The sequence below is a fragment of the Anopheles marshallii genome, chromosome 3 (assembly GCF_943734725.1).
Source record: "Anopheles marshallii chromosome 3, idAnoMarsDA_429_01, whole genome shotgun sequence".
Lineage (NCBI taxonomy): Eukaryota > Metazoa > Arthropoda > Insecta > Diptera > Culicidae > Anopheles > Anopheles marshallii.
The window spans coordinates 6,501,160-6,515,969 of NC_071327.1; the positions used below are offsets into that span (position 1 = coordinate 6,501,160).

Sequence of the window (14,810 nt, forward strand, 5' to 3'; positions counted from 1 at the left end):
TGAACCTTAGCTCTCTTTAAATGATGTGAATCGATTGTTCTTAGTTCATTCAATGTCAGAAAACATGAAAGCTGAGCTTCAAAAATCGCTTTAACGCAAAATTGCATACTCGCAGGCGTTATGATGAACTAAGTGAAATACTTCTGCCAATGAAATTATGCAAACTCAATTTGCTACAATACGAAGCGAAAACAGTCCCAGACAGAGCGTAAACTACCGACGAAACATATTCACATTTTCCACCCGAAATTGCTTCATCAACCAAGGTTCAACCCAACCGGCCATTGATAAACTTGAAACACATCGCCGCCCCGAAAACTATCGGCACTGTCCGCACTCGGCCAACAGTTGGTGCACGATTGAGCGAATCCAATCTATTTGGAAGCATCCGGTTTTGACATAAAGCGAAAAGGAAAACAAAAACTAGCATCACGAACTGGAACCGATGGGACGATTGGAACCAACGCGGAACGGCAACAAAGAAGGAACGGATCGTATCGTCTTTGTTGAGCAAGAAAAGAAGAAATTTGCCACACTCACAATCCGGTTCGGGTACCGCGTATGTCTAAGGGAAATGCCACCCACTAGCTCATTTTTTTCTCCGAAGAAAGAACAATACGAGAGAAAAAAAAACACGAACAAGGAAACGGAAAAGCGCAATATCCTTCATTTATTGTACCTTGGTCCCTTTTTCCCTTTTCTGTTTCTTCCTTCACTTTGGCTCAGTTTAGTTTGCCGATTGGATGCTGTTGCTAAAAGGATCAGTTTTGTATCGTGCTTTGTTCGGTGTCACCCGGTGTCCTCTTCCTCTGTCTGAAGCTGATCCGAATGAAACCCATAGAAGATGGACACGTTTCACACATTTGACGTGAAACACGTGGCGCTTCGAAATGAGACGATGAACTTTTCGGCTACCTTCCTACCCAACCTTTTCCGTGTTGCCGTGGCAAAGACAGGGGGCCACAAGTTGACCGGCTGTAGTTACAAACCAAACAAAAACCAGTACAACAGACGCAAGACTTTTTGTGTGGTGCGCAATAGCTGGGATGGCAAAGAAAGTACAACAAAATGGCGTAAAAGCTACTTCTTTGCCTTGTTTGGTTTGTTTGTCTCGGGGGACAGCGCACAAGTACAACATTGTGGGTTCCGCTCCCGATGGGTCTCATTTGAAGATATTAAATGGTTTCGCTATAAACGAAAGCTTGACATCGACACTGTCCCTGGTAACATTGGACGACACTTGGAGAACAGGTCGTCCGACTGCTGTCATCTCACTCGTTACGATTTCGAATGCTTTTACACTCAACATTAGCTTCGTTTTTCATCACAATTTCATAATGCACTAACCGCGTTCTTTTTCCCTGTTGTTCAGCTGTCCCTTTTTCCAACACCAACATACACCGGACGGTCGTAGAGTCTCATCAAAGTTCTTTTCCTGTGGCTCAAAAGACACAGCGCTTGAAGAGTGTAGAAAGTCGACTATACACATCAAGAGAAAAAGAAGTTCAATACCAAAGAGACGAAGAAGAAAACACACAAAACGACACTCCAGGAAGGTGGCAAGGGTCGTCAGTGCTTTTGCAAAGAAAAACAACAATCCTTGGACGAAATCCATACCCACTATTTTTTTTGTTGGTACATTTCAACTTTTTCTTTGGCCTGTTTGGCCACACCGACAGCATGAAGTCGCTTCTTTTGCGTCGAATGTTTGTTGTTCGCCGTTGAACGTATCGAATTGTTTTGAAGTTGGACGGTGCTCGGAAGGGCTGCTGCTTTAATACGATGCGGGATCGCGAAGTGACGCAAAAGAAAGCACTTTGATGATCTGATTTCCGTGGCTACCGAACCGAAGAAAGGAACGTGGGAAGTTGCTGCTTCCTTTCCGGACAGCCTCTTTCGCTGACACCAAAGCTGTACGAATACGGGGAGGGGACAAAGAACAGAACAAAATGGAGCCGAAACTCGATACCCACTAGAGAAACCTCACCCGAAATGCAGTAGTTTAGTTTTCCACGGGGCAACTAATCCACGGGGTTTTGTCTCACGGCGTGTGGCAGCGACACGACACACACAGCGAGAACTTTATTGGCCGTCCTGTGTTTCGCGGTTTTCACCCCCGATCCTGACGAAAAACTTGACGCACACGTTTGGAAATCCTTCCACCAGCGGGAAGTCAAAAAGTTGGCCGGCTGCAGCAGACTTCCCAACGGGTAGCAAGTTAAAGCGCAAAGCAGTCTTCCTACGCGTAAGCGTACCTTGGAGATACCAGTTGGAGCTGGAATATGACAACTTAGACCAGCGCTTGAAAGGTTGAGCTGGTGGATCTTTGCGAGACAAGCGCACGTGAGCTTGCAGCGACGACCAGCTAAATCAGTTGCCAAGTTGAATTTACATAAATAGTTCGCGGAGAAAAGAATTTGCCTGGCCTTGTGACACCCGGCGAAAGGAGCAAGGTTCTGCTTGAGAAGCAGAAAAATTCCGCCACGGCAAAAGGAAAATCGAATGCTGCAGAAAAGTTTACGACTGGTGGTGATTACATTACAGTGGTGTGTTTGTGTTGCAGTGAGTAAAAACAGTGGACAGTTGACGGATGAGCTGGACAAGTTGCATTCGATTTAAACTTTTAAAGACACAAACTAATGGCGTTTTGGTCTATAATTGCCTACCAATCATGAGGCAAACATTGGGCAAACATTTACTCCGGTTTTTGTCAATTACATTATCAAATTCGCTTTCCTTCATTGTCTATTTCCTTTCTCTTCTCCCTTTCGATTAGGTTAATTCCGTGTAAGCAACATCATAAAAGTGTGCAGTGTATTGAAGAAGCAAAAAGAAATAAAAAAGGAGTACCAATACTCAAACGCGCCCGAAACCCAGATCCCAGCAAAGTGTTCCACTTTAAGTGTGAATAAAGAATACGAATAAAATGCTGCTCCGAGTGAAAGTTGGTTGAAAAAGCAGGAAAAAAAGCGGCACAAAAAAGGGCGAAAAGTTAAAAGAAGTCAAAAGTCAAGTGGAGTTGTTAAAAGTTAAAATATATTCGTTCTTGCCCGTTGCTGCCGTTGCTTCCCGCAGCGCCGGGTTCCCGTATCGGTTCGAAGGGCCAGTGTTATCTGTTCGGTTGCTGGTGTGCGTGTGCGTGCGAGTGTGTCGGGTGTGTTCACGCGCCAACTGGGGCAGCGAAGGGGCGGCATGTGAACCGAAGCCGTGAACCGTAATATGATTTTTCCAGCAACCGTCAACCCAGAGTGCGGCACGGCAAGTTTAGCAACGGTTTAGCAAAACGATGGTACAGCGCAACAAGTCAAGGTAGGTTAAGCTCGCAATGGTATGTGAAAATAATGCGCGTTACAAATCGAAACTTTTCAGCATAAACATTTTTGGAAGGGGGAGGGAAAATCAATTTTTCACGCACATTTTACACAATTTAATGTGCATTTGGCGCGAGCGTTTTTCCGTTCCGACGCCGGGGGAAAATTAATTTCGCTAATGTTTCGAGTGTTCGAGTGGTGAAGGCATCGAAGGGAGCATTAAATTGTGACGGATAGAATAATCATTGCACTCGATGTTATGCTGCGCGATGAAATGTTACATGTCACCGTCAGCCATTTAAGGCTTCCTTCAAGTGGAATTATTTGCCATGCACAACGCATATCATAGGTTTGTAACAGTCATTTCGAGTATCACGGAATTGATTGTGAGCTGTGGCTCGATTCAAGTTCATTATCGTGCAAACGGTACGATTTCAGCTGTGCGCATCAATTCCAATTAGAAACTACATCGCTACCTAGAAGTGGTAAGTGGGCCGTTTAATGTATGAAATTGATAGCTATATTGGAGAACGCTTCAATGCAACTAGGAGCTAATATATTTATAGCTTTACGAATGAAGTTTGATAGCTTATCTCTGTCGTAAGCGTGGTACGTAATTTGACTATATATTTGACAACGACCAACAGCGATTCTTACAAAACCATGTGTAAACATTGGTCTGCCATCGAAACCATCGAATTTTTAATGCCAAATTTGATGCATTTCGGTCACCTTCATAACTGGTTTGAGTAAAAAAAAATCAAATGCTATTCACCTGCCTAAGACCTAAAGCAACATTTATCCACAGCCAGTTTACAGCACTCTCAAATACTAATAATGCACTACCGAGGAGAAATACGGAGCTAAATCTCATCTACGCAAAGCACCATCTAATCCACTCCTGCTCATAATTACTAAACTACTGTGCCTGCTGCATAGATTACCTTGGCGGGAGAAACGACCTCTTGCACCGCCCACCATATCCACCATTGGTCTTGGTTTCGTTTTCATTAAAAAGCATTAGCGTTAATCTTTAATTAAAACTTTTGTCTCCACTGTCGTATCAGCAGTTGCCCTCACCTACACAGGTGCACCTGTTTGCTGGATGCAATTTTTAAACACATAATACCCAGTTCCCCGTTTGTTTGCTAGCATGAAAGGACGAAAAGACGTTTCGTTCCTTGTATCGGTATGGTGGAAAGATGAGACTAAGCTTGTAAAAGGTTACAGCTGCTGCCGAGAATGGATCGATACCGTGCAATAATTATAAAACTAATTTCCTTCCCTTTGGTGCACGTTAACGCTTCTTCGATGCCGGTTGCGGAAATTTTGCCCAGATTTGTTTCACCTTACCAACCTTACCAGCAAAGAAACAAGTACTTTCGCTTGTTGGAAGACAAAGCTTTTGCATCATAAAGGATGCAACATAATTTCCGCAACGGTGCTGCACGATCGGTTGAAGCGTTTCTTTCGCTTTGGCAACGAAACCATGGTCAGGGCCGTCGGTAGAAACTGCAAGAGCCGAATGTGGAGAATGTATTTTAGAAGACCCACACCAGCACAGACCGAGCGGTGTAAGTGCACGTTGACCAGAAGACCGGTAATTTATATTCATAGGCAAGCATTAAAACACCATTAAGATAATAAATTACATTTGATTAAATCTGCATAAAGCTGGCATGTAAAAATTGTTGTAAAACTAACCACCCGGCGCGTCGCTTCTTAGCAAGCGTTGGAAAAGGATTGTCCGATGCATTGCATACATTGTGGCGTACTTGCAAAGACTGTCCAACGGACCAGATGATGGAATGATTTTACGTTTCTTTTTTAATATTCGCTCGCTAAACACGAGCGGCGAATGGATGAGCAAGCAACCTCGCTAACGAAGGGTATCGAAGGTATTCTGGTGAACCCTTCGTCTCACGGTAGGAGCCCATTAAATGATCTTATGGTGCTGTTCTTCCCTGCTACCACAATGGCTACCGTTTTTGGCGAGGGAAGAATACCGGAAACCGGAGCGAAGGGTGATTATGAGCGGCACGTAAACCCTACCGGGGATAAGGATGGGAAACCTCAGAGACCCGGCTAACGCGCGAAGGTGAGGCCCCCGAAACGTGAGGCAGAATTATTAAAACGGTAAAGACGATGATGATGTTTTGCTGGGTGCTGGAGATGCACACACAGAGCGTTCCAGTGCTGCCAGATCCATTAGCCGGCCCGAAACAATGGAGAAACCTTTGCAGTAACATTGCAGCTTCGTCATGTTGTTGTGTGTGGGACCTCGTGTACGGAGCATGGGGCTTCACCGCCAGCCGAAAGTTCACCGTCGTAAAAACGTAACTAACGACGATGAAGGGATAAAACGCGCCCGGTTGAGGTTATGATTTTCAAACGCAAAAACGCACCGTTGTGGGTGAGTCAGGTCGGCAACAATGGGGATGGGACAATCCCAAAGGGGTTGTTTGCTATGTATGTGTGTTTCTCTTTTGGAGGTTGGAGGAGAGTCAGGTTGATGCTAGTCAGTTGCTCGTCAATGTCATTGCCTTTTGCGAGCAGGAAAACGCCATGATGAAAAGTTTTACGACGGCGCAACCTGCTTATATGCATTCCGTATGCGGAGGGCTTTGGCGTCCTCCGGGTGGGCAGCAGACTAGCCCTTAATGAAGTACGAGCACCAAACCACTGGCCGTTCGCTGCTGGTAGTTTATTGTTGAAGGTTTGTGCGATTTTTTGTTGTAACATGGCGTAAAAGCCCGCTGGGATGGTGCAAAATCATGGACAGTAGAGTGGACCTAGCGAGACACAGAGAATGAGAAAGAAAGGGTGGAATTAATTAAAGCTCGGGTGAAAATTATATCATAACAGCTCGTATAAATTGCTTCAAATCAAATTTACTTGCCAGCAACAGCAAGGAGTAAGGAAAGCAAGTAGAAACAGGTGAACGCTGTGGGACCTTGGTCATTAAGTGACGCGCAAGTAACGAACTAATGAGCATATCTCGTAACGTTAGATAAGTAGGGTGCATGTAGTTCACCTTCCTTCAATTAATGTGATTCTTAAAATTAAGCAACTTTAAATTAGACATTTAATACAATAGGGAATAAATATTGGTTGAAAAAACTGTAATTATGCTTAGAAAACTAGATCAACGAGTTTTAATGAAAGTAATCTAGATTGATTATTAAGCGTTGTTACTTGGATAAATATTTTTATGGTCACGTTAAGAAAAGTTTCATCCTTTTCAATGTTTGAACCTGCCTGAAAAATCCGTTTTTTTAGTAACAAATTCTGAATTTTAATGCAAACTATTGAAGAAAAATTAAAACCTGTTTAAAATGACCGTTGCTGAGGTTGATTCATTGCTGTAGATTTCATGTACCAATGTTTCAGTACAAGGCCTATATCTCACATAAAATCCACCATTTGCGCGTTTCATGTGTATCAACCTTTCCCATCTGGAACAGTATTCCGTTCGGTTTACCACTGCCAGTAAAAACTAGAAGCTAAATGGTCATTATTTCCGCTGGCAGTTTTGCGGTTGACAACGTGACCCAGCCCTTGAATGAGCGTTCCCGTGCTCCGATGGCAAATGAAGGGTGTTCATCCCCACGCCTGTCCGGTTCAACACCCACCAGCGCGAACGTGGCCCAGCCAGATGATATGCAATGGTTTTTTTTAGATTGTTACAGGGAAATGCACCAAACAAGCCGTTCCGCTCGTACGTTCCGGAAATAACTAAAAAACCCACCACCCGAGATACGAGCGGCCGCAGGAAATTTGAGGTTTTCGGTTCGTGCCACCGAAAACAAACCGGATTGCAACCAACCGGCAGGAAACCGAGCCGCGGTGGTTCGTCGGTGTGGTGGTAACACACAATTCCAGTGCCTACATCACACTATTGCGCACCGGTTGTGGACGATTTTCCCCGTGCAGTCACATTGCTATCGCGTACCGGTGCAATAGATGCATGCGAATGTCCGGTTAGCAGTTTGATTCTGTACAGACAGCCGGTACCAATTCTATCGAATGGCAGAACTATAGGTTTAGCACGAGATAGCATATGGTCGGATGGTTTTGGTTTAGGATTCGCGGTTTGCAATCGATGCGCCGATTGGGTGATGTACTCGATAATGGATGTTTTAATTTGCCCCTATTTGTAGGTATTCATTTTAACCGAATGTTTGTGACGTATGGATCGTTTCATTTTGCTCCAGCGTCACTATCAAATATTATAAATAAATAAATAATTCTATCAATAAGTCGATTGTCCGCATACAACTATAACAATCGATAAACCTTCCAGGAAAAAAAATCGAATAAAGTTTATAAAATAACAACAGAAACTGTTACAAACTGCACCGTTTGTTGTGCTCAACCTCAGGCGATGGCTTGTCGTACATGTTTTGCATGCTGTATTGATGTTGCGAACCAAGCGCCATTTGACGGTGAGCTGTGCCTCCTAGCTAGTCAAAGTTGTTGTCGAAAAATTTCGCAACGAAAAACTTCATGAATAATTCCACGCAACTGTTCAGCGATCGATCAGCTCTTTTAGCCTGTGTTTCTGTTTTGCAATGCATGTAGGCTCGTCTAAGCTGATGTTTCATAGTCACATGTGTTAAGCTTTAAGCCTGACCTTCAATTTTCTCCGTTTGGTTAGTTTAAAAGAGCATACGAGTTCATTTTAATGAGATTTTTATTAGAATGTTATAAATAATGCTATTTAAAACAATGTACCAAAAATAAATAAACAGCACAATAATTCAGAAAGGGTATAATAAAATAATCTAAAAATTCCAAATCGGTTATAAAAAAAAACTTTCCAAACTAAACTTCTCAACCCTTGGCAATTGCTTGGAGAAAGAGTATAAACCAGCACCTTACCCATGACAACGTGTGGTTTTCAAAACAACGCCTCCAACAAAAAACAAGATGCCACAAGATGTCATATAAAAATCACTCTCTCTCTCTCCCTAAACCTTTCCAATCCGCCTAGTAAACGGTGCCAACATGAAACTTCCACATGCGGAAGGTTCGCCTTCCCGATGGCTCTGAAGAATTGATGGAGCCTGGAGAAAAACAAAAACGAAGATACTACGGGCAGGCCTTGCAAGAAGAAAAACTTTCGCACCCACATTTTCTTCCGTTCGAAGATGACAATCGAACATTTGCATATGTTGCGGATTGGCAACGGCCGCCGACTGAATCGGCTGGTTCAAAGTAGCCGGTGAATATGGGTACGGCAAGTCCCACACGTTCACACAGAGCCATACACCACGCGACCGATCTCCAGTGCACCAGACAATGGCACGCGAGTCGGCCATTTTGAACCTGGCGACGGGTCACATTGTGCCGGCGTGCGGGCATTTGGGATTTGGTTTCTCCCTGGCGGGCGTTTTGGTTGACCGTACGAGCAGGTCTGGCCGTATCCAAACTTTTCTTCCTCCCGGTATATGCCACACGGCTGGCATTGGGCTGGAAAATCTGTTCCATCTTCTACTTGTTTTCCTATTTGGGTTTTCCTCCCAAGGAAAAGTTGTCGGTCCGGCCGAGCTACTCGATTTCAGTTGGGCTCATGGCCGATATGCGCCTGCTGCCAATGCAAAGTTCACTCCGTGACATCCTGCAGATGCTGCCGGGGAATGCTTTTTGCCTGCAACACACTCTTCGTCACCTTTCCGCCCCCATAGTCCAACTCCCCTTGCCAACGAACAGTTTTGGGAATGCAAAAAAAAAATTGGTACAACATGAACGAAAGGACTCGACTAGGCAACACCGAGAAAGGAAATGAGAAAGTTGCGGAAAGTTTTCCGTTTTATTTATTTTCCAATGTTGATCTCCGCCCCTCTTTCCCTCCGCTATGCCACACGGAAGAAAAGCCCCCCTTTCCCACTGTCCTTCCTTCCGGAAAGGGGAAAGGTTCAACGAAGCGGGAAATGAACCCGGGCCGAGGGGGATTTTCGCCGGCATGGTGCAACGGTAAGAAAACTGTCTTCTGCTCGAAAATTTCATTATCTGAATCAGCCTGAAGCAGTATTTGTGCGGTTGCATCTTTAGTGGCCCCAAAACTACGGGGCGGCACATTCTTTCATGCGGGAAAAGTGCGCCTTCGTGAGAGCAAACCACTACCACATTGGGTGGGGGCGGGTGGTGGTTTGGAGAGACGATCTCATCTTTTCAAGCCCCCTTTTCCTACCGGCAGTAGTAGCAGTAGTAGGAAACCATCTTAATTTTAATGAGCATTTGGTTCAAGTTTCGAGCGGCCATTAATGCAACCCGGCATTTGCCGGCGCGAAGAAAATGGACTACTACCGGCCATTTTCGTCCATTTCGTCGTTCTCGGGTGAAATGGTATGAAAATTGTGAAAAATAACCCCCACACAGCGTCCAAAGCTGAGAAGAAGGTTGACAATTTCGTGGCCAAAATGGCTAAAAACTCACTCTCACACACACAAACACACACAGCAAATCAGGAGCAAATGGGAGTGAAAATTAAAGTTCGCCTGTCTTTTGTTCCTTTTCCCTTGCACGCGGTGGCAGATGGAGGAAAGCGACACCGTCCCCGTATCCCATTTTGATTAAAGTCAGTGAAAAAGTTTAAATTGTTTCCATTATTTGTCAGAATGCGCGGTCAACCCATGGCAACGCTGGCGAGAAGAAAGGGGTATCGAGCGACCGGTTTTGACATTCCTTTCCCGTGTGACTGTCCTCGTGTAGTTAAGCTACCCGATGGTGGTTCTTGAAGCAACTACAAACCAACTGAGTAGTTGCGTTGTTGAGTTAAAAAAAAAATGTTGAAAAGCATTTAACCCAAAGGACATTTTAAACAATTATCTTTTCCATTCAAAATGAAAAATATGGATGAAATTAATATTTCATTCGATTGTGCTCGACAGTGTATTGCGTAGATTAATAAAATTAAATCAATTTAAAAAATGGAAATATTGATAATTCAAAGCTGCTTTTAATTTAGATGATTTTTAACTTTAAATCGTGCATCAAAATTTGTATGGGGACAAAAACAAAAACATTTTTAAACAACTTCACAATCATACACAACTTTCATCAACTGCAGAAATCAAATCACCACCGGAAGTAACTCCGTAATCACAATGCCTGTCACGTTTCTGATGTGCATTATTCCTCTGCAAATGTCTTATCAAATCTCACAGAATGCATCTTATTCAAACAATAAAAAATTTGACGCTGCTACCTGTCAAACGATCCCCCACAGCTGCTTCCAAAGAACGGTTGGAACCACCTGAGCGTCGGCATTAGAACAGCTACCAGCGCCTACTATTTGGCAACCAAATTTTAAGGTTTATTAAATCCCTTTCTCCCAGCGGCTTAGAAAACGTAGCCGAAGCGCGCTTTCACTGCGATGGTAAAGGTGAACCCGATGCAATAGTCGCGCGATGCCTGCTGCAGTTCGTTGATGAAGCCGTTTTTAAGCCACCATCAACTTCGCCACGCTCGCACACTATCCCGCGAGCGTTGGCATGAATTTGAATTTTTGATTATAATTTGTACGTGGAAATGTTTAATTTTGGCATAAATCACGTTAACGCTAACTTTGACTTCGGGCCACGGGTAAAAACCGTCCGCCAGGTTCGTTCGCCGTGTCTGCCTATGAAGGTGAAAACGTTGAAACGCACAATTTGCAATCTTGCACACATACGTTAACAAGGGGCAAGAAGGGACGAGGGATAGTACAAGGGGAAATGCAAAGAAGGCACACGTACACCGATGAGTGAAATGCATTTATGTGCAGCTACGAACCGGTACCAATGGGGTCCGTGTGTGTGAGTACCCGGGTGAGATGACACATATGCAATGAAAAGCCAAACCAATATCTGTACTTCACTCGCCGGCTGAGGCTGTGATGTGTGTAATTTTCATGCACGGAAGGCAACCAGAGCCCGTCGACGAACGCGACTCGACGATGCCGGATGCGGTGCTACTCCCGGGCAACGCATTTGGTTGGAAAAGCGATATTCGAAAGGATTTTCCTAACGTTTGGGAGCAGGGTTTTTTGGTTGTTGCGCGAGAACTGCCATAGTGCACCCTATTGTTTGACGGGTTGGTGAATGAACGTTTGTGCGATGAAATCATAGGTCGGTCTCATGAATATGTTCACCGCATGTACCGTGCGGCAAGAGTTGCCAGCGGAATGTTAAGGTGTGAATTTTCATCACATGGAAACTACACCCTGCCTCCTTCCCACTTTACCTCTGGAATTCCCTTTAGCTCCAAAACTTTCGACAGATTTCCCACCCACCCAAGCAGCAGCCAGTAGGTTTATGCAATTTTTATCCCAATTTTAAAGCACCTGAAAGCTTTGGCGGAATGGAAATGAATGGAGAGAGAGAAGAAATAAAAAAAGGGCGCACTCACCGAAAAGACTCATTCCCGGAACCACTGAAAAGCTTTGTGAGCTTTGGGAAAGTTATCGGCACTATTGCAGCGTCAGGAAACGTGAACAAATGTGCATATTTTATGCACACACTAAACTTCCTACAGCAAACATTGTAACAGCATTCGTTGGAATTAATTGGGGCTGGGTTCGGGCCCACTCAGGCACGGTAGAAACGGGATTGAGATTTTACAAATTTTTGAATTCGTTGCTATTCGCCGACGAGAAAACTCGCTCAGATATACTTTTTTTTAGAGACAAGAGATAGCAGTTACCGGATGTCTGGGTTTCCTCTTACAAGCAATCAATACGAGAAATTCTATTTTAGTTTCGATATACACAACTAGATAAAAGAAAACGGATCATTTGTGTACCATTTTCCCTCACCATATCCATTTTTTGTTCACTTTGAGATCTCACAACTCACAAACTCAAACACGTCAGGAGTTGTGACATAAATCGGTCCATCGACTCACAATAAATTCTTTTGCCTGCATCTATCGGGATTCGCTGCCCAGCAGTGATATTGGAAAATGATTCACAAATGGAAGCGCTTTTTTTTTCTACCCACCATATCGTCTCCCTCGCACAACCCGCACACAAAAAGACGCCATCAATTTATTCAGATTTAATGACCAAAGCCGGGACAGTATTGAGAATTATCGGTTTTTACTGTTTGTATGTCGTCCGCCAGGTTTGGCCAGCAGAGGATCAGTGTACCGTTTCGATGGAATTTCTTTCCTTTTTTTTTGGCTGGAGCTCTTCAAGCAATAACCACGGGGGTTTCACCACTGCCATTCACCCTGAAGGTGGGGTTGGAGGAGCTAGTCCCGTAGCCGTGGGCTGCAAAATTGTGCATAAATTGAATTTCGATACGAATTTAATTACGATAATCTGTGCTAGTGGGCCGGAAGAAGTGTGCAGTGAGCTCGCCCGGAAACAGTTCGGGTGGACAAGGGTAAGGTGGGAGGGTAAAGGGAAGTCACAAAAAAAATCCATGGCACAGTACCTTGCTTTAGTCTCCTGGCGCTCTACAGCAGTCTTCCATGATGGAGGTTACTTCTTTCGTTTGCTGATCGATATCCAATCGAACTGACGATTCCGGGCTGTGTTTCGTTTCCAACATACGGCAACGCATAAATAAATGGCACCAAGTTCCACGCCCCTCGGTTTGACGAGGGCAAAACTAGCGAAAGGTCAAATCGGTAAACTCCCTGATCGGTGGTGGCACGGGTGCCCTGTGCGTGCGTGCATGCGTTTGACCTGTTGCAAAATCCGAAAATCCGAAACCTTCTTTCAATTGAGCTTTTGCCATAGCGAGAGTGGAACGTTTCCACGGAACGGACCGGGAACGGGGGTATAATCTAAAATCGATATTTGCATTCGGCGTGCATCGCTTTTATCATCGCTCAATGTAGGTCCAACGATTGCGCTATTGGCACTAGTAAAAAGGGAGGCAAAACATCATTTCGGCTTCGCAGAACCCAAAACCGTGTGCGGGATTAAATGGATGCATTTACGCCGCGAAATAATACACGCTCGGTGTATGTTGGGGTTTGGTAATAGAAACTTATTCAGCATTTTTTTGTTTGTGTTTCCTTCTCATTCCAGCATGGATTACGTTAGTTTGGGCTGTTGCACGTTGGCCTTCGTGCTGTACATCAACACACTGAGCGCTGGATTCGTCTACGATGACAGGTAAGTGAATCGCTGTAAACGTCATCACATGACAGATGGTACACACGCACACACGTACAGCTGAATGTAGAAACTAGCCTCCTTTCTGTACCGTAATAAACTCACCTTCATCATTTCTAACAAAAGAGTCTCATTAAGCAAATGTTCAACCATCTTAAATAAAGGACATTGATTTTGCCAAGAGCTTCTCCCTAGCAACTTGATCCGGCCTGCTTAGCATCGGAAGCTCATCGGTAAAATTCGGCTCCTAGTATTTCTCCAGTTCCTTTTATCACTCATCAAAGCAACAAGGACGACATTTTCATTAGTTTAATCTACAGTCTTGTCTGGTCTGCAACAAGGAGCTACTGGAATTCATTCCAGCATCAAGCTTGTGCAGGTTATCAGCCAACCAGTGCTCAACAGTGATAGATTGAGTTTTAATTCATCTAGTTAATTTGCTCCAACACTTCTACTTGTGCTTCAAAGGCTTAGCTTAGCGATGGCAACCCATCGAGGGGGTGTGCTCAAGAGACGCTGAAAGAACAAAGGGAAATATTGATTTGTACATTCGTTGCTTTATTATGGGGAATGAAAATAAACCATCAGCCTTTGTGTCGATTTGTCGTTGCTAAGAAGGAAATGGATTGTGGGCAAATTTTCACTGTAGTTTTGATCTATTAATCATCCTTCATTATCGCTAAATAAAATACGTTCGTTACAGCGAAGAACAAGCTGAATACACACATATTTTCATAGTATTTAAATTGACGGAAAATGTTATGTGCACTGTTTGGGAAAGCTCTCTAGCTCATTCCCTTTAAGTTGCTGCTGCCGGTAACAAATCTCCGACACTGAAAACATCCTTTTTCATACAACCACACGTTGCGAAGGTTTCTCGCTTCCGTTCAGAGGATGCGTGGCGTGTCTGTAAGTAGATAAGTACGTTAAGAAGATTTATATTCAAATAAACCATGTTCACTCACACGCTTGCAGGCGCCGTGCCGATCACATACACACAAGTAATAGATTATTCAGTGTATTATCGTACCCACGCACGTATAGATGGGTCTCCGGCGGCTCGGTGTGCGGAGGGAAAAAGGGATTCCCCAAATATAGGACGAAGAAGAAAACACCTCCTCACACTCCTAACGGACATTCGGAACGGTCGGTTACACGGGGGCCCGGATGAAAATGGTTATTATTTCACCGCTTCTGGATTATTTCTTGCGGTTTCTGTGTCTGTGGTTTTCTCTAGCTACGCTTTCCATCTCACTGTGTCTGAATTCAATTTATCTCTAGCCCCCAAAAAGAGAAACGGTAGTCCAACCCCGGGGGGGTTAACCTTCAGCTCACCCAAAACGTCAGAGCCGTGGATGGCCCCGGTAGGTAATGTCAGACAGTGTCATCGA

General features: G+C 44.3%; 1 protein-coding gene across 1 annotated transcript in view; it reads left to right on the forward strand.

Annotated features, from left to right (window-relative positions):
• Window positions 1–13,333: 13,333 nt before the first annotated feature.
• The window catches only part of LOC128716310 (protein O-mannosyl-transferase TMTC2), a 120,341-nt gene continuing 118,864 nt past the window's right edge, over window positions 13,334–14,810 (forward strand). The window contains exon 1 of the mRNA XM_053811230.1: window positions 13,334–13,419. Within this exon, the coding sequence (XP_053667205.1) occupies window positions 13,334–13,419 (86 nt within the window). The remainder of the gene's footprint in view (window positions 13,420–14,810) is intronic.